This window comes from Protopterus annectens, chromosome 8.part0, assembly GCF_019279795.1.
Source record: "Protopterus annectens isolate FY-2018-M chromosome 8.part0, PAN1.0, whole genome shotgun sequence".
Lineage (NCBI taxonomy): Eukaryota > Metazoa > Chordata > Ceratodontiformes > Protopteridae > Protopterus > Protopterus annectens.
Genome location: NC_056741.1, coordinates 91302098 through 91316469, shown reverse-complemented (window position 1 = coordinate 91316469; position 14372 = coordinate 91302098). Strand labels below are relative to the sequence as shown.

The 14372-nt window shown below is 42.2% G+C and overlaps 1 protein-coding gene across 1 annotated transcript in view; it reads left to right on the top strand.

Moving 5' to 3' along the window:
- The window catches only part of LOC122807973 (asialoglycoprotein receptor 2-like), a 406546-nt gene extending 392683 nt beyond the window's left edge, over positions 1–13863 (top strand). The window contains exon 6 of the mRNA XM_044079000.1: positions 13521–13863. Coding sequence (XP_043934935.1) covers positions 13521–13656 — 136 coding nt within the window. The 3' untranslated portion in view covers positions 13657–13863. The remainder of the gene's footprint in view (positions 1–13520) is intronic.
- Positions 13864–14372: the final 509 nt, after the last annotated feature.

Here is a 14372-nt window from a genome sequence, read left to right as displayed (position 1 = left end):
TGGCCTTTGTTTTTGGAATTTGGATTCTCCCTTTTGGGGCCATGCAGTTGCCGTACTTGCAAGGTTTGTGTAGTTCTGACTAATAATAACTCCCAACTTACAATCATCTGCGAACTTTGTCAGCCAGAGTTCCTTCGTGTTAGCCTGGACTTCACAGAAGTAGGTACCTAACAGGAGAGGACTCAGGACCGAACCCTGTGGGACTCCACTCATGACTGGTCAGCAGCCTGACTTGGATTCAGCTGCTTTCACACTCTGGGTTCTATCTGTGAGCCAGTTTGCAAGCCACTTAGTGATATAGGGGTTGATGCCTACCTTACTGAGTTTTTCTATGATTCCTGAGTGAGGAATGGTTTCAAAGGCCTTGGCCAGATCATGGTAGGCTGCATGAACCACCTTGCCTTCATCCATAACTCTGGTGACTGACTCAAAGACATCAACCAAGTTGAGCAGGCATGATCTACCCTTCACAAAATCAAACTTTGTGGGATCCAGAGTTTTGAAATTCCCTATATCCTTGTTTATTAGGTCCATGAAGATGCATTCCATAGCTTTGCATATCAGGCTCATCAGGCTAATGGGGTGATAGTTCCCAGGGTCTGTAGTCAATCCTCCTTTATGGAAAGGGATGATGGTAGCAGTGCACCATTTGGTAGGGACAGAGCCGGAGGTGAGGCTGTGATTGAACAGGGCACACAGGTGAGGAGCCAGTTCACTCTTTAGTTCATGTAGAACACAGCCAGGGATATTGTCAGGTCCCATAGAAGCTGTATTCTTAGCCTTGGACAGTGCTGTTTTAACCTGTGCAGCAGTAATAATCGGTGTCTGGCAATTTACTGTTAATGTGATAGGTTCTTTGGGGGGTAGGAGGGTAAAGTTGGCACTGAATCTGTCCGCCAGTATATTGGCAATATCTGTTGGCTCAGTTTAGGAGGTACAATTGTGCAGTAGCTCAGAGCAAATCTGGCTATTGCTGTGAAGATTCTTTACATAACTCTAAAAGGCCTTGTGGTTGTCTTTACTATCTGTTGCTATTCTGTTTTCATCACTAGCTTTAGACGATTTGATGAGAAATTTCAACTTTTTGTTGAGGCTGATAAGGGAATTTTTCCAGTCTTGCGACTTCACCTTATTCCACATCAGTTTCCTCCTTCTGTTGTAGAGTTTGCTTATGAAAGGTGACCACCAGATTGGCTTCCTTTCTTTGGAGGAGAGCATTTTGGTTATTTTGGGTATGGCAAGATCCATGCATTTTTGTACGTGCTTGTACAGTGCATTGTTCTATGATTCGGCAGTCATGCAACTATTCTCCATTTGCACGGGTGCCGTGAAGTTAGCCACCTCTGTTTTTATGTATTTGTGTACATGTTTGTACAGTACATAGGTGTATGATTCGGCAATCATGCAACTATTCTCCATTTGCACGAGTGCCGTGAAGTTAGCCACCTCTGTTTTTAGGAGCCCAAAGTTAGCTTTGGAGAAGTTTTTCATGGTGGTTACCTTTCGGGTGAGGGGATGGGAGGGATGTGGATTTCCAAGGTGATTAGTTTGTGGTCAGATCTAACCAGGGAGGAGTTGACTACTGGTGTAGAGCAACGGTCACCCATGTTAGTAATGACCAGGTCAAGGATGTTGCTACTGCTAGTGGGGTTAGAATGAGCTGGTCTAAGGTACTGGAATTAATGAATTCCAGGAAACATTGGGCAAGTGTATTGGTACATGAGTAGTTTTCCCAGTTAATGGAGGGGTAGTTGAGGTTGCCCAGTATGAGAGTGTTAAGTTGGACCCTAATATTCTCCAGGGTGCTTAGGAACATGGAGTGTGAGTCTTGGGACATGGTTGGGGACCTGTAGCAGGCTACGACCTGACTCTCTGTCTTACCCAATGTTGGCTGCACCTGAAATATCTCTGATGTGTTATGTTGGGTTACCAGTCTGGAGGTGTGTGCATCCTTTATGAATATGGAAACACCACCGCCTTAGGAGCTTCAGTCCAAGTTCTAGGGCTGAAATGTGTGGAATGAGTTATAGCCTAGTAGTGCAGGGGTGCTTTCTGCTGCCTTGAACCAGGTCTCTGTTACAGCACAAATGTCAATGTTCTCCATTTTAAGGAGTGCTTCAAGCAAGTACCTTTTGAGATTTAGACTTCTAGCATTGAGCAGCATGACCCTCAGATTGCATTTGTTTGTAGCTGTTATGGTGGTAATTTGGTCTTTGGAATGTTACCTAAAGAAGGCACTATAGAGATGGCAATAGCCTTGGCCAGCATCCGGAAGCCCAGGGGTGACTGATGCAGGCCATTTCTGACAAAGCATAGAGGTCTGTCAATCATGCCATCCCAGGCAGGCAGATAATGGATCCCCCTAGAATGACACCAGAAACTTAGACAGTTGTTGAAATCAATCATTTTCTGCTTGTACTGTTGTATCATTCTGAGTGATGGTCGGATGCTGCTCAGGGCTAGGGTCATACCTGCCTGGGCTACATAATCTGAGAGCTCCTCCATGTCTCTTTTCATGTAGTCCAGGGAGGTACATCTCCGGTCATTCACACCCACATGTACAGTGGCAGAGTCATATTTGTACCTGTTGTTAAGGGACCTTAGTGCATGCATTACATGGTGGATCCTGGCACCTGAAAGACAGCTGACTGTTACTTTCTCCTTATTCAACCTAGTGAGTGGGACATCAGTGTGCCTCACTATTGAGTCATTTATGACTAGCATGTTGGGCATAATGTTTTGCTTCAGGGGCTTTGGTTGAGTGGCACACTGTTTACGAGAGTTATGTGTCTCATGATTAGTGTTGTGTTGTGGTTGTCAAGTGCATTTCTGCCTTGGAGGTCTCTACTGTTTGGGTAGATTTTTGTTGAGAGTCTCCGACAAGGTGGGTGTGTGGTTTGTGTTTTTATGTGAAGGCAGTGCTGGTGTGTGTTTTGGAGGGCTATGTGTTCCATGTGGTGTGATGCAAGTGTTGACCTTCTCCTCTTGACCAACTATTCCGGTCTTAGCTGGACAGTGGGTGGCTTCTAGTTTGGATATAGAAGTGCATCTCTCACAAGTCTGAGTGTTGGGAAGTAAGAGGAGAGGGTTGTCGGTGTACATGAGGCAGTTGCTACATTGCCTCAGGATGCCCAAGTTCACCAGGCTAATAGGAGAAAGTACAGGGAACTGACCTTTAGACATGCTTGGAGTGGTGGGCATTAATAATAAGTACTGGAGCTGTTTCCTAGTAGAACATTTTGTGTTGGCAGCACTTTTGTGTTCTACAATAGTTGCTACAAGAAGTCTGGTAAAGTGCTAGACTAATATGCTAGTAAAAGTGCAGGAGAGGCGAGAACTAGCAGATCTAAGGGAAAATTTGAAGAGCAAACTTTAGCACCTCTCAGAAGCTTACAAACAGTCCTGGATAAAGCAAATCTGTATGTGGACTATGAAAGGTGGGAAACAAACACAAATGCAGGCTTTTAAACCAGAAAGTTGAAAGAGATGGAAAGACTGCCCAAACAGCTAATAAACTACAATTTCTGTGCCAGAATCCACTCCTCTTGTGGAAGATAGGTTACCTAGTGCTTACCACTCCCACTGATAAGCTAGAAGGCTTCCCTCCAACACAGAAAGGCTTGGGGGGCTCAGCAGCTTACAAACAGTCCTGGATACAGCAAATCTGTATCTGGACTAGACAAATTACAGGAAAGGTGGAAAACAAGCACAAATGTGGGCTTTTAAATCAGCTGGATGGTGTGGCAGGTTAATGCACTAGACTGCTGGTGTGATGGTCTTGGGTTCAAAATAGGGCACAGGTGTACATTTTGCATGTGTTCAAACACATGTATGAATATAGCTCTGTTTAGCATAGTTAAGCATCATGGCACTCTATGCAGCATCACTTAAAAAATCTTTAAAGAAAAGAAAAATGGGGAGATAGGAATTGGGGTGCAAGCAGGGGGAAAACATAGTGGAAGGCAAGTAGGTAAGTGTAGGATGGGTGCAGGAAAGAAGCATAGCTATCGGTTTCATGTAGAGCAACAGCTGTGCACTTTCACAGAATTTGCAGTTGAATTTGGACTTAACTTGGAGTTATTTAAGAAGTTAACTTGTGAGTGTTTCTGCCATTTCACACTGAGCTAATCGGAGGAAGGGCACTGAGCAAACTGATCTGAGATAACATTAAGAGTTATTTATAGCACTTTTATTGCCTGCTGCATACTTTTCTAGCTAGTTTCACTGTGTGTGAGGTATTAACTAGAAATTTCTATATTTGTTAAGCATCTGTTTGGGTTTGTTTGTTTTGATTTTTGTTCCCACCCTCCCCCCTCTATTGGTATCCTGTTCTTATACTTGATGGCCTTGCAGCTGCCCACCCCCTACTGCAAATTTGATCTGGGACACTCCTCCCAGTCTAGTGTGATTACCTCATTCTACCTAATACAGGGACACCATTTGAGAAGGCCATCCCACTTAGTTTCTTAACCTTGAATTATCTTCAGCGCCTCCTTTCTCCCTTTCCACTTTACAAAAAAAAATTCTAATCTTCTTTCCTGCATTCCTGTAAGTAGTCTAGTCCAGGTACAGATTTGCTGTATCCAGGATTGTTTGTAAGTTTCTGAGCCCTCAAGCCTTTCTGTGTCGTAGAGAAGCCTTCTAGCTTATCAGTGGGAGTGGTAAGCACTAGGTAGCTTATCTAAAAAAAAAAAAAAAAAACTATTTATGCATCGCCTCTTAGCTAGGGTTAAAGTATTCCTGGTGCATAAAGTCTGCCCTTCAAAATTTCCCTTAGAACTAGCCAGTTTTTTAGTTTTAGCAGTCAAATATGTTTCTTTGAGCTCAGCGCTTGTTCAGAACTTGTTTTAAGCACTAAATAAGCTACAACTTACTACAGCACTCAACGTTCCTCACTTGTCCAGAGGAAAACAGTTTTTAGTACTTAATAAATGAACACCTATCCAGGCATGTCTAAGGTTCAGCTCCCGGTGTTTTCTTCTGCCTACCTGATGAATCTGGGCATCTTGGGGCAATGCAACAATTGTCTCATGTACACAGACAATCTTCTCCTCCTACCACCCAACACTACAATCTGTGAGAGATGCACTTATATAGCCAAACTGGAAGCAAAGCTCTCGTCACCCAAGACTGGACTAGACAGTCAAGAGGAGAAGGTAAACACTTGCACCACACCACACTCATCACATAGTACCTCAAGCCCCTAAGGCAAGACACCGTACCTAACACTTTAGTCATAGGTGACTCTATAGTCAGGCACACTGATGTTCCACTCACCAGGCTAAACAAGGAGAAAGTTACTGTCAGCTGCCTGTCGGGTGCCAAGATCTGCCACATAATGCATGCAGTCAGGTCATTCCACAACAAGTATAAATATGACTCTGTCATTGTTCATGTTGGTGTGAATGACCTGGGATGTACCTCCCTGGACTACATGAAAAGAGACACAGAGGAGCTGTCCAATCTTTTAGTCCAGGCAGGTATGACCCTAGCCCTGAGTAGCATCCTGCCATCACCCAGAATGATACGGCAGTACAAGGACAAAATGACTGACTTCAACAATTGGCTAAGCTTCTGGTGTCATTCCAAGGGGATCCAGTATCTGTCTGCCTGGGATGACATGATCGACAGACCAAAATGCTTTGCCAGAGATGGCCTGCACCTGTCCCCCTTGGGATTTCGGATACTAGCTAAGGCTCTTACCACCCCTATAGTGCCTTTTTAGGCAAGGGTCAGATGACAAATTCACCACCGTAGCAGGTACAAGCAAGCAAAATCTGAGGGTAATGCTACTCAATCCTAGAAGTCTAAACTTCCAAATGCACTCACTCGAGGCACTCCTTAAAATGGAGAACATCGACATCTGTGCAGTGACAGAAACCTGGTTCAAGGCTCCAGAGATCACCCCTGCATTACCAGCCTATAATTCATACCACAATTTATGGCCACCTAACCTGGATCAAAACACTAAAGGTGGAGGCGTGTCCATATTCATTAAGGATATCCATACCTCCAGGCTAGTTGCTCAGCATAATGCATCCGAGATTATCCAAGTGCAACTAACTCTGGGCAAGACCGCAATCCAAATTGTAACTTGCTAAAGATCCCCCACCATGCCCCAGGATCCCCACTCCTCATTTCTTGATACACTGGAAAATATTAGGGTACAACCTAACACCCTAATAATGGGAGATTTCAACTACACCACCATTATCTGGGAAAACTACTCATGTACCAACTCTTTTGCTCAACCTTTTTCTGGAACTGATAAATTCCAATGCCTTGGATCAACTTATCCACACCCCTACCAGGGCAGCAATATCCTAGGTCTGGTCATTACCAACATGGGCAACCAGTGTTCCACACCAGAAGTAAATTCCTCATTGCTCAGATCCAACCACAAGCTAATCACCCTAGACATCCACATCCAGCCCCACCCCCCATTAGGGAAACCACCATAAAGATTTTCTCCAAAGCCAACTTCACACTTCTTAATACAGAAGCGGCAAACTTCACAACACCCATGCAGATGGACAATATAGGTACAACTGCTGAATCCTACACAAATGCACTTTATAAGTACTTACACGAGTGCATGGATCATGCATTCCCTAACAGAACCAATATGCTATCCTCCAAAAAGGAAGCCAATCTGGTGGTCCCCTGCCATAAACAAACTCTACAACAGAAGGAAGAAACTGTTGCAGAAAAGAGTAAAATCCCATGACTGGAGGAACTCCCTGGTCATCCTCAGTAAGAGGCTGAGATCCCTCATAAAATCCCCCAAAGCTAGTTATGAAAACAAAATAGCTACTGATTCTAAAGACAACCATAAAACATTCTATAGCTATGTCAAGAATCTCAATGGCAACACTTAGATCTGCTCTGGGTTACAGCACAATGGCACTAAATATACAGAACCAACTGATATTGCCAACATACTGGCAGATAGGTTCAGGGCTAACTTTACCCCCCCTCACACCCCCAAAGGGCACATCCCTATGCCGGAAGAATGCAAAGTTCCTGTAATCATGGCTGCACAGGTAAAAAACACACTCTCTAAAGCCAAGAACACAGCATCCATGGGACCTGACAACATCCCAGGCTGTGTTCTACATGAACTACAGAATGAAATGGCACCCCACCTAAGTACCATGTTCAACCATAGCCTCACCTCAGGCTTTCTGCCCACTGAATAGGGCACAGCATCTGTTATCCCACTCCACAAAGGGGGAGCTATCACAGATCCCGGGAACTACTGCCCCATAGGCCTGTTGAGCCTGGTCTTCAAGGCTATGGAATGTATCATCATGGAAATTATAAACAATGAGATTGGTAATCTCCAAACTCTGGACCCCACCCAGTTCAGGTTTGTAAAAGGCAGATCATGTCTCCTAAACCTGATAAACATCTTTGAAGTGGTAACCAAAGCCATAGATGAGGGTAAGGTGGTTCACACAACCTATCTAGATCTCGCCAAGGCTTTCAACACCATCCCCCACTCTGGAATGATAGATAAACTCACTAAACTAGGTATAAATCCCTATGTCACAAGATGGGTTGCCAACTGGCTCACTGACAAACCCACACTGTGAAAGTAGCAGACTCCAAATCCGACTTCAGATCAGTGACAAGTGGAGTACCACAGGGTTCAGTCCTGGGTCCTCTCCTGTTCAGTATCTACTTCTCTGAAGTACAGGCTAACACAGAAGGTCTTTGGCTAATGAAGTTCCCAGATGACTGAAAACTAGGAGCCATAATCAAAACTCATAACGATGTGGATATCCTACAAAAGGGCCTCACTGAGACAGATGCCTGGTGTCAAAGCCATGGCCTCAAGCTTAATGCCAAAAAGTGCATTGTCACCTCTTTTGATAAAAACTCTGTACACATGAACAACCACATAGGCGGTAGTCTACTTAACACTGAAAGTGTGATAAGAGACCTTGGGACACAGGTGAACAGTAGTCTTTCCTTTGATAATCACATCGCCACAGTATTCAGGAAATACTTCTACGTGGCACACTTCATCACAAAAAAATTTTCTCATCCAGGAAAAAAGAGGTCATTGTTCCCCTCTACTCATCACTCATTAGACCCATTATAGAATACAGTGCCCCTTTTAGTATGTACCTCACAAGACATCTACAATAAAGGCCGCAGAAATACTCATAAAGAGGATTGACAACCTCAAACAGATGCCATATGCAGACCGTGTCAAAAAACTCCAGCTTTACTCTATGCCTACACAGAGGCAATCTCTGCCTAACATACAAAGCTATGTCAAACCCAGAGCTGTTGGACATGTTCCCAGTCCCTCCAAGCTACACACTCTAGGAACCTAAACCTTGTCACCACAATAAACAGAACATGCTGGAGGGATAGATTTTTGTCCCAGAGACTTCCCATACTGTGGAACAAACTACCTATCTTTATCAAACAAAGCTCCTCATTAGCACTCTTCAAGAAAAATCTTGATGATTGAAATGAGATAGGAAATTCACCCTGGATCACTTCTGTGGCTCTGCTCAATAGGAGCACAGGAAAATAATTTTCTTGGGTGGTGAAAGCCAGGGTACCTTTTTGGAGGGCCAATAGCCTAGTACCTACCGATGAACCTATGAAGTTATGACTGTCATCCCCAGACTGAGAGCTGACAGCAACATAACTGTATTGTCAAGCCAATGGACCAAATTATGTGTGTCCCCTGGACACTCGTGTGAAATGTAGAGCTATGTTTGTGAATATATATATATATATATATATATATATATATATATATATATATATATATTTTTTTTTTTTTTTGAGAACAAATACCCTTTTTTTCTTTTTAAGGTGAGAGTGGAATTTTGGGGATGGGATATAGGTACGTGTGGGGGAGGTAAGTTGGGAAGGTAAGGATGCTTTTTCAGTCAAACAAGACAGCAGACAGGGCTGGTATGTGACACAAGAGGGGGTGAACACCTTTGCCTGGGAGGGTGCTGTGGTTTTGCAGGCACACGTGCCTCCACAAGGTAACAGTGCAACTCAAGTCTCCAGCCATGGGACTGTTGGCATTGCTTCATCACTGCCCCAGTGGTGGCAGTGGTGGAGGGTGAGATTTGGGATGAGGCTGCCCCACCAGGGTGACCAGCATGTTCTCAATCCACCACAGGCAATCTCCAAAACTTCAGAACATCTCCCTGTGCATCATACCTGGCAGTTCAGCTCAGGTGACAGTCACCCCCTTCATCACTGCTCTCAGAGGGGGACCCAGCCCCGGCCTGTGGAGCGAACTTACCTGACACCACAGGTAGTGCAGGGGCAGCAGAGGGAGAACCATCAGGCTGTGCCTCAGATGTACTGGGCACTTGTGCCATGGCTGGTGGATCCAAGGTAGGGGGATCGGACCAAACCAGCCTACATTGATTTTCTGTAGTGGATTAGACATAAACATCAGTTAAGATTAGTAATAACTAAACCAATGTTAGTATTAACATAATGGAACATAATCTTGATTAATCCAAACACATATTAAGGTATATTATGTGGAACACAACATTAAATAACATAACAGTAAGTATGTTAACAGCAAGCCAGTGTGAAGTAACCCATAAGGCAAACATAACAGTTAGTTTAACAGAATGATATTAATATAAAATCATAATAATCAATGTCATTAATAAATTAACGAAGATAAGGGGTGGGGAGAGAGAGAGAGAAACATACCATTAGTGATTTTACAGATGATATTAATAACACAGAGTATAGTACATAGTTCTACAGGTGTGCAGTGTCAGTTGTGATTACAGTGGATGCAATTATTCCATAGATGTTGTTACATGTACATAACTCTCAGGCTGTTAGCATGGGCCAGTATGGGCCAAGAACTAACAAATGCATGTACATACCTATGCAGAACTGCTTCACATACCATGCTCATAGATTACTAACAAGGTGTTCTGTAAATGTAATTGCAAATGCATTGCAATTCAGGCAAATATGTATCCACTAATCAAGAACCACACAGCTTGGGCAATTGTAGTTACATTATGAAAAATCATGACAGTTAAGAGGTATGTTTGTGTACATTAAGTAGGTTATACAACTGCTCATGGCTTACTTGGCTGCATGGGAGTGATATCCAGCTAGAACATGGGCTACCTTACCCATATACTTTGTTCCTGAATTGGGGCAATAGAGTGGATTATTTGAATGAAAGTGGGCTGAAGACAGCCCTGAGGAATACTGTGATTGTGAAGTTCGTTAATCAGACAATTACTTTTGCTAACTTTATTACATTCCAGTTTATATTTGAAAAATAGTCAGAATCAAACAGAGACTTAGTGCAACTAGTTAGGACTGAAGTATTGTACTTAAAGTGGACTATAGAGAGCGCAGAACCATACTGTGGGTTGTGAAGTTCATTAATCAGACAATTACCTTTGCAAACTTTAGTACTTTCCTGTTGACAGTTGGCAACAGTCACATTCAAACACACATGCAGTGACAAGAGACCTACTTCATTTAATTTTAGACAGCAGTTATACAAGCACAGTCCTACATTAATCCATATTCTATATTCTTATTGGTATGTTTATTCCTTATTGTACTACAGTTATAAAATAAATAAATAACCGTACTTACCACAGTGCCAGTGCATCTTAGCTAGGTGCCCAGCGTGGGCCTGCACAGTGTGAGCTCTGTCTGTGGAGCTGTTGGAAGAGAAGCAAAACATTATGCATACCAGTTTTGCGCATATTCAGTTTGTGTACTCATAAATCACTCTGGAGGATACATACATATGTGTAGTGCATGCCCACCCCTCACTTCTTGGACCCAGGTGCCCAATGTTCCCCTCTTTCTCTGCCTCAAAAGTTATCATAGTAGTGACGACACTGCTCAGTTGTGTGGGGGGATACCAGTAGCACTGGTAAGGTCCCTAGCCAGCTGATCCCAGGCCTCAGATTTACATTCTGATCCTTGATACTTGCCCTGCAGGAGATGGGGTGCATGGTCACGGACCAAGAGTTCAACAAACATTTTAGACTCCTGCATACCCCACCTCTGTGCCCGAAAACATGCACCCTTACCAACTCCACCAGGCATACCTACAGCATACTGAAACACCAAGAAATTCTGTGAATTCCTACCCATTGGCTTAAATATAGGTTATTTTCCTGCCCTTACACATTATAGTGCAACATTCAAAATAAGTGACACGCTGCTTAGCATCATGCAAACCAGCTAAGCATCATGCATACTCACATAATCATGTTTCGACAGTGGTTTGCAACCCAAAATAATGGGTATAGTTCCCCATACTAAAGGGGTGCGAGCCACAAAAAAACTATGGCTAGCTTGTAAATGTGAACCTATGAACCTATGAACCTATGAACAAACAGGAATATCCATTGAGCATGTTTAAGCAGTGGTTAGCATTGTGCCACTGTTGTACATTTTACTGGTGTTTAGTAATCTGCAAGCAAGTTGAGCACTTTAAAGTACTCTTAGCAATGCACAAACAAGAATAACTAGTGAGCATGTTTAAGCACTGTTATCAACCAGCAAACAGGGATAGTCTTGAGCATCTTTGGGCAGTGCTTAGCAATGTGTAGCTTAGCCAAACATCACAGTTTTGTGTTTGAATTTAACTGCCCTTTTGGTCACGTTATACAATTTGAGTTCAATAAATGTAAAAAGGTATGACTGGGCAGGATTCAAACCTGGGACCTACCACACTGTTTTTTATGACACACCCTATGTAGCTACTAGTATAGTGTGAAAACCAATATACCTTCACATATACTGGATAGCTGCCTTGTTAGTATTGCTAAGCAATGCACTGTACCACTCAAATGAGCATTAAAAAGTAGAATAGCCAGCTATAAATTTTTATTTACATCCGGTTTCTATACTTAGATGTCTGTCAGGAGTCAGCTGTGTCTGTGTAAGAACAGTTCAGCGCTTCTAAGCTCCACTTCAAGTAAACAAGCATTAAAAATAAATAAATTAAATTATTTACATTCAAATTCTATATTTAGATGTCTGGAAGGGGTCAGCTGTGTGCACGTAAGCTCAGCTCCACATTGCTGCACTCCATGCCATACAGACAAGCATTACTGGGGAAAAAAAACATAAACAAAGACATCTAACTACACTACTGCCTACAAGGATTCAGTATCCATGTTACTAGCATTACCTTACCCTAATTAATATGTATGACACAATGCTGGGGAGGGACCACTGAACACTGAAATAATCCATGTAGGCTCTACATTGTGCCTACATGGATTTTATTGAATCCCCAGGTTAGTCAGTTTGATATGGAACTGCTTACTTTGTGGTAAGCAGATCTTAATGCTAACTGAAAACCACTGTTCAAAGAAAAAAATAAAAGACATGAATGGGAAAACACTTCACAATGCTGTTTGTGGTTTGCTAAGAGAGAGAGAGAGCTAGATTATTCATTAGAATTGCTACAATGAACTCTGAGTTTACTGCATCTTGTAGAAAAATTAATGGTTCTTGAGGCAATACTCAAGGCCAAATGAATTACAGTCTCTTTCTCTGTGCAGTGCTTTTTAGGGAAAATGACTATATTACTGACTACTTCCCAGATAATTAAAGTTTGACTAAAGAATTGTGCAATAGAGGGATTAGCCAGTGGAAGGGGGAGTGAAGGAATTTTTTTTTCACATCTCCTTTTGGGAAGGTTAAGTGATGTGTTATATTTATGTCTCTTGCTAATGAATCATTGGCTAGACTAGGGCCCTAGAGGGAGTCATCTACTTGAGAGGGAACTGTGGGACAGCTTGAGTGGTTACATCACTTACTGAAAGTCTGCGCCAGTCCCCAGTGCACTTAGTAGATGCTCCTTCATAGAGCAATTTTGTAGCATAGGCGAGAGATACACTAGGCCAAGCAGTGCAAAATTCCTGATGACTGCCTGGATGATGCCTCTACCATGATTATATTTTGATCAGTAAAATCGGAGTGTGTGTGTGTGTGTGTGTGTGTGTGTGTGTGTGTGTGTGTGTGTGTGTGTGTGTGTGTGTGTGTATGTGTGTGCGCGTGTGTGTGTATGCGTGTGTGCGAGTGCGCTTGTGGGTCTGTTCTGTGATGTGTTTGTGCAGTGAAAAATAATCCACCCATTGTCAAAATGCATGGTCAAAGTGCATGTATTACAATGAATTATTCCCATATTCTTATTGCTTGCCATGGCTTATATGTTCTCATGATTCTGGTGGCTATGAGAAGCTCTGTTCCCCAGTATCACAGGTGCAATTTTTTTTTAATTAACAATGACAAGAAACTTATGTACTTACATTGTGAAATCACAGCTGCAAAACACTACTGCAAATAAAGTATGATTTTTTTAAAGAATAAACTGAACTGTCATTTATGTATTTAAAAAGAGCTAATCTAAACCCTATACTCTTGACATAAACATTTTGTAAAGAAGTTTGAAAAAATATAAATAACTGCTGTATATATAAATATTCTGATTAGGATTTTTCATTTATTTTTTCTCACAGATATTTTATACCTGGAAAACCTAGTGGCAATGACACAGGGTACTGTGTCTTTATGTCAAGTCAGAATGGTCTATGGGATACTCAGAAATGTGACTATAATTACCGATGGGCATGTGTCAGAAAGATAATTCACTAGTGGAAGAAGAAGACAATGACATTACTGACAACTAACTATACTGACAAGGGTTTTGAAAGTCTAAGGAAAAATGTTGTCAGTCAAAAAAATAAAGCTTGCTTATTATAACTAATAATTCTGTAATCAAATGTTATGAATTTTAATTGTCCCACTGATTTCACATGGCAGAGCCTAATGGACAAGTGGCAATAAAAAATGCTCTAATTATGTCTGGTCTTTTTTCTGACTCGTATTTCAAATAGTAAACCACATTGCTTGGCTTTCCCCTCAATGCATTTTAAGTATAAACTCAGCTTTCACAATTCTTGTTTTTTTTTTTCTCTTCCTGTAATCACACTTCACATTACTCAAAATGGAGGGTGTTTTGAGGATTTTAGACCCCATTTGACTTACCATGGACTGCTTGACACACAAACTGTAGAGGGATACTGGGTGGACAGGAAAACACTAGAGGAAAAATGTAATGTCTGCCATCCACACATAAAGCCCCAGGGAAATTGTGGAATACCCATCCTATTGGAAACAAACATATGTAGCTTTATGTATAATAGCTACAGGTGCTTTTAAGGAGACCCACAGAGGATATATTAGGGATGTCACAGTCCTCATCTTCCAGAATACTACATCTGTTTTTTAATGCAATGTTACAACATGCAAGGAAGCATTTCTGTTTCCCATGCAGCCCAGAGGGGAGAGCAAGAATCATGCATGAGTTT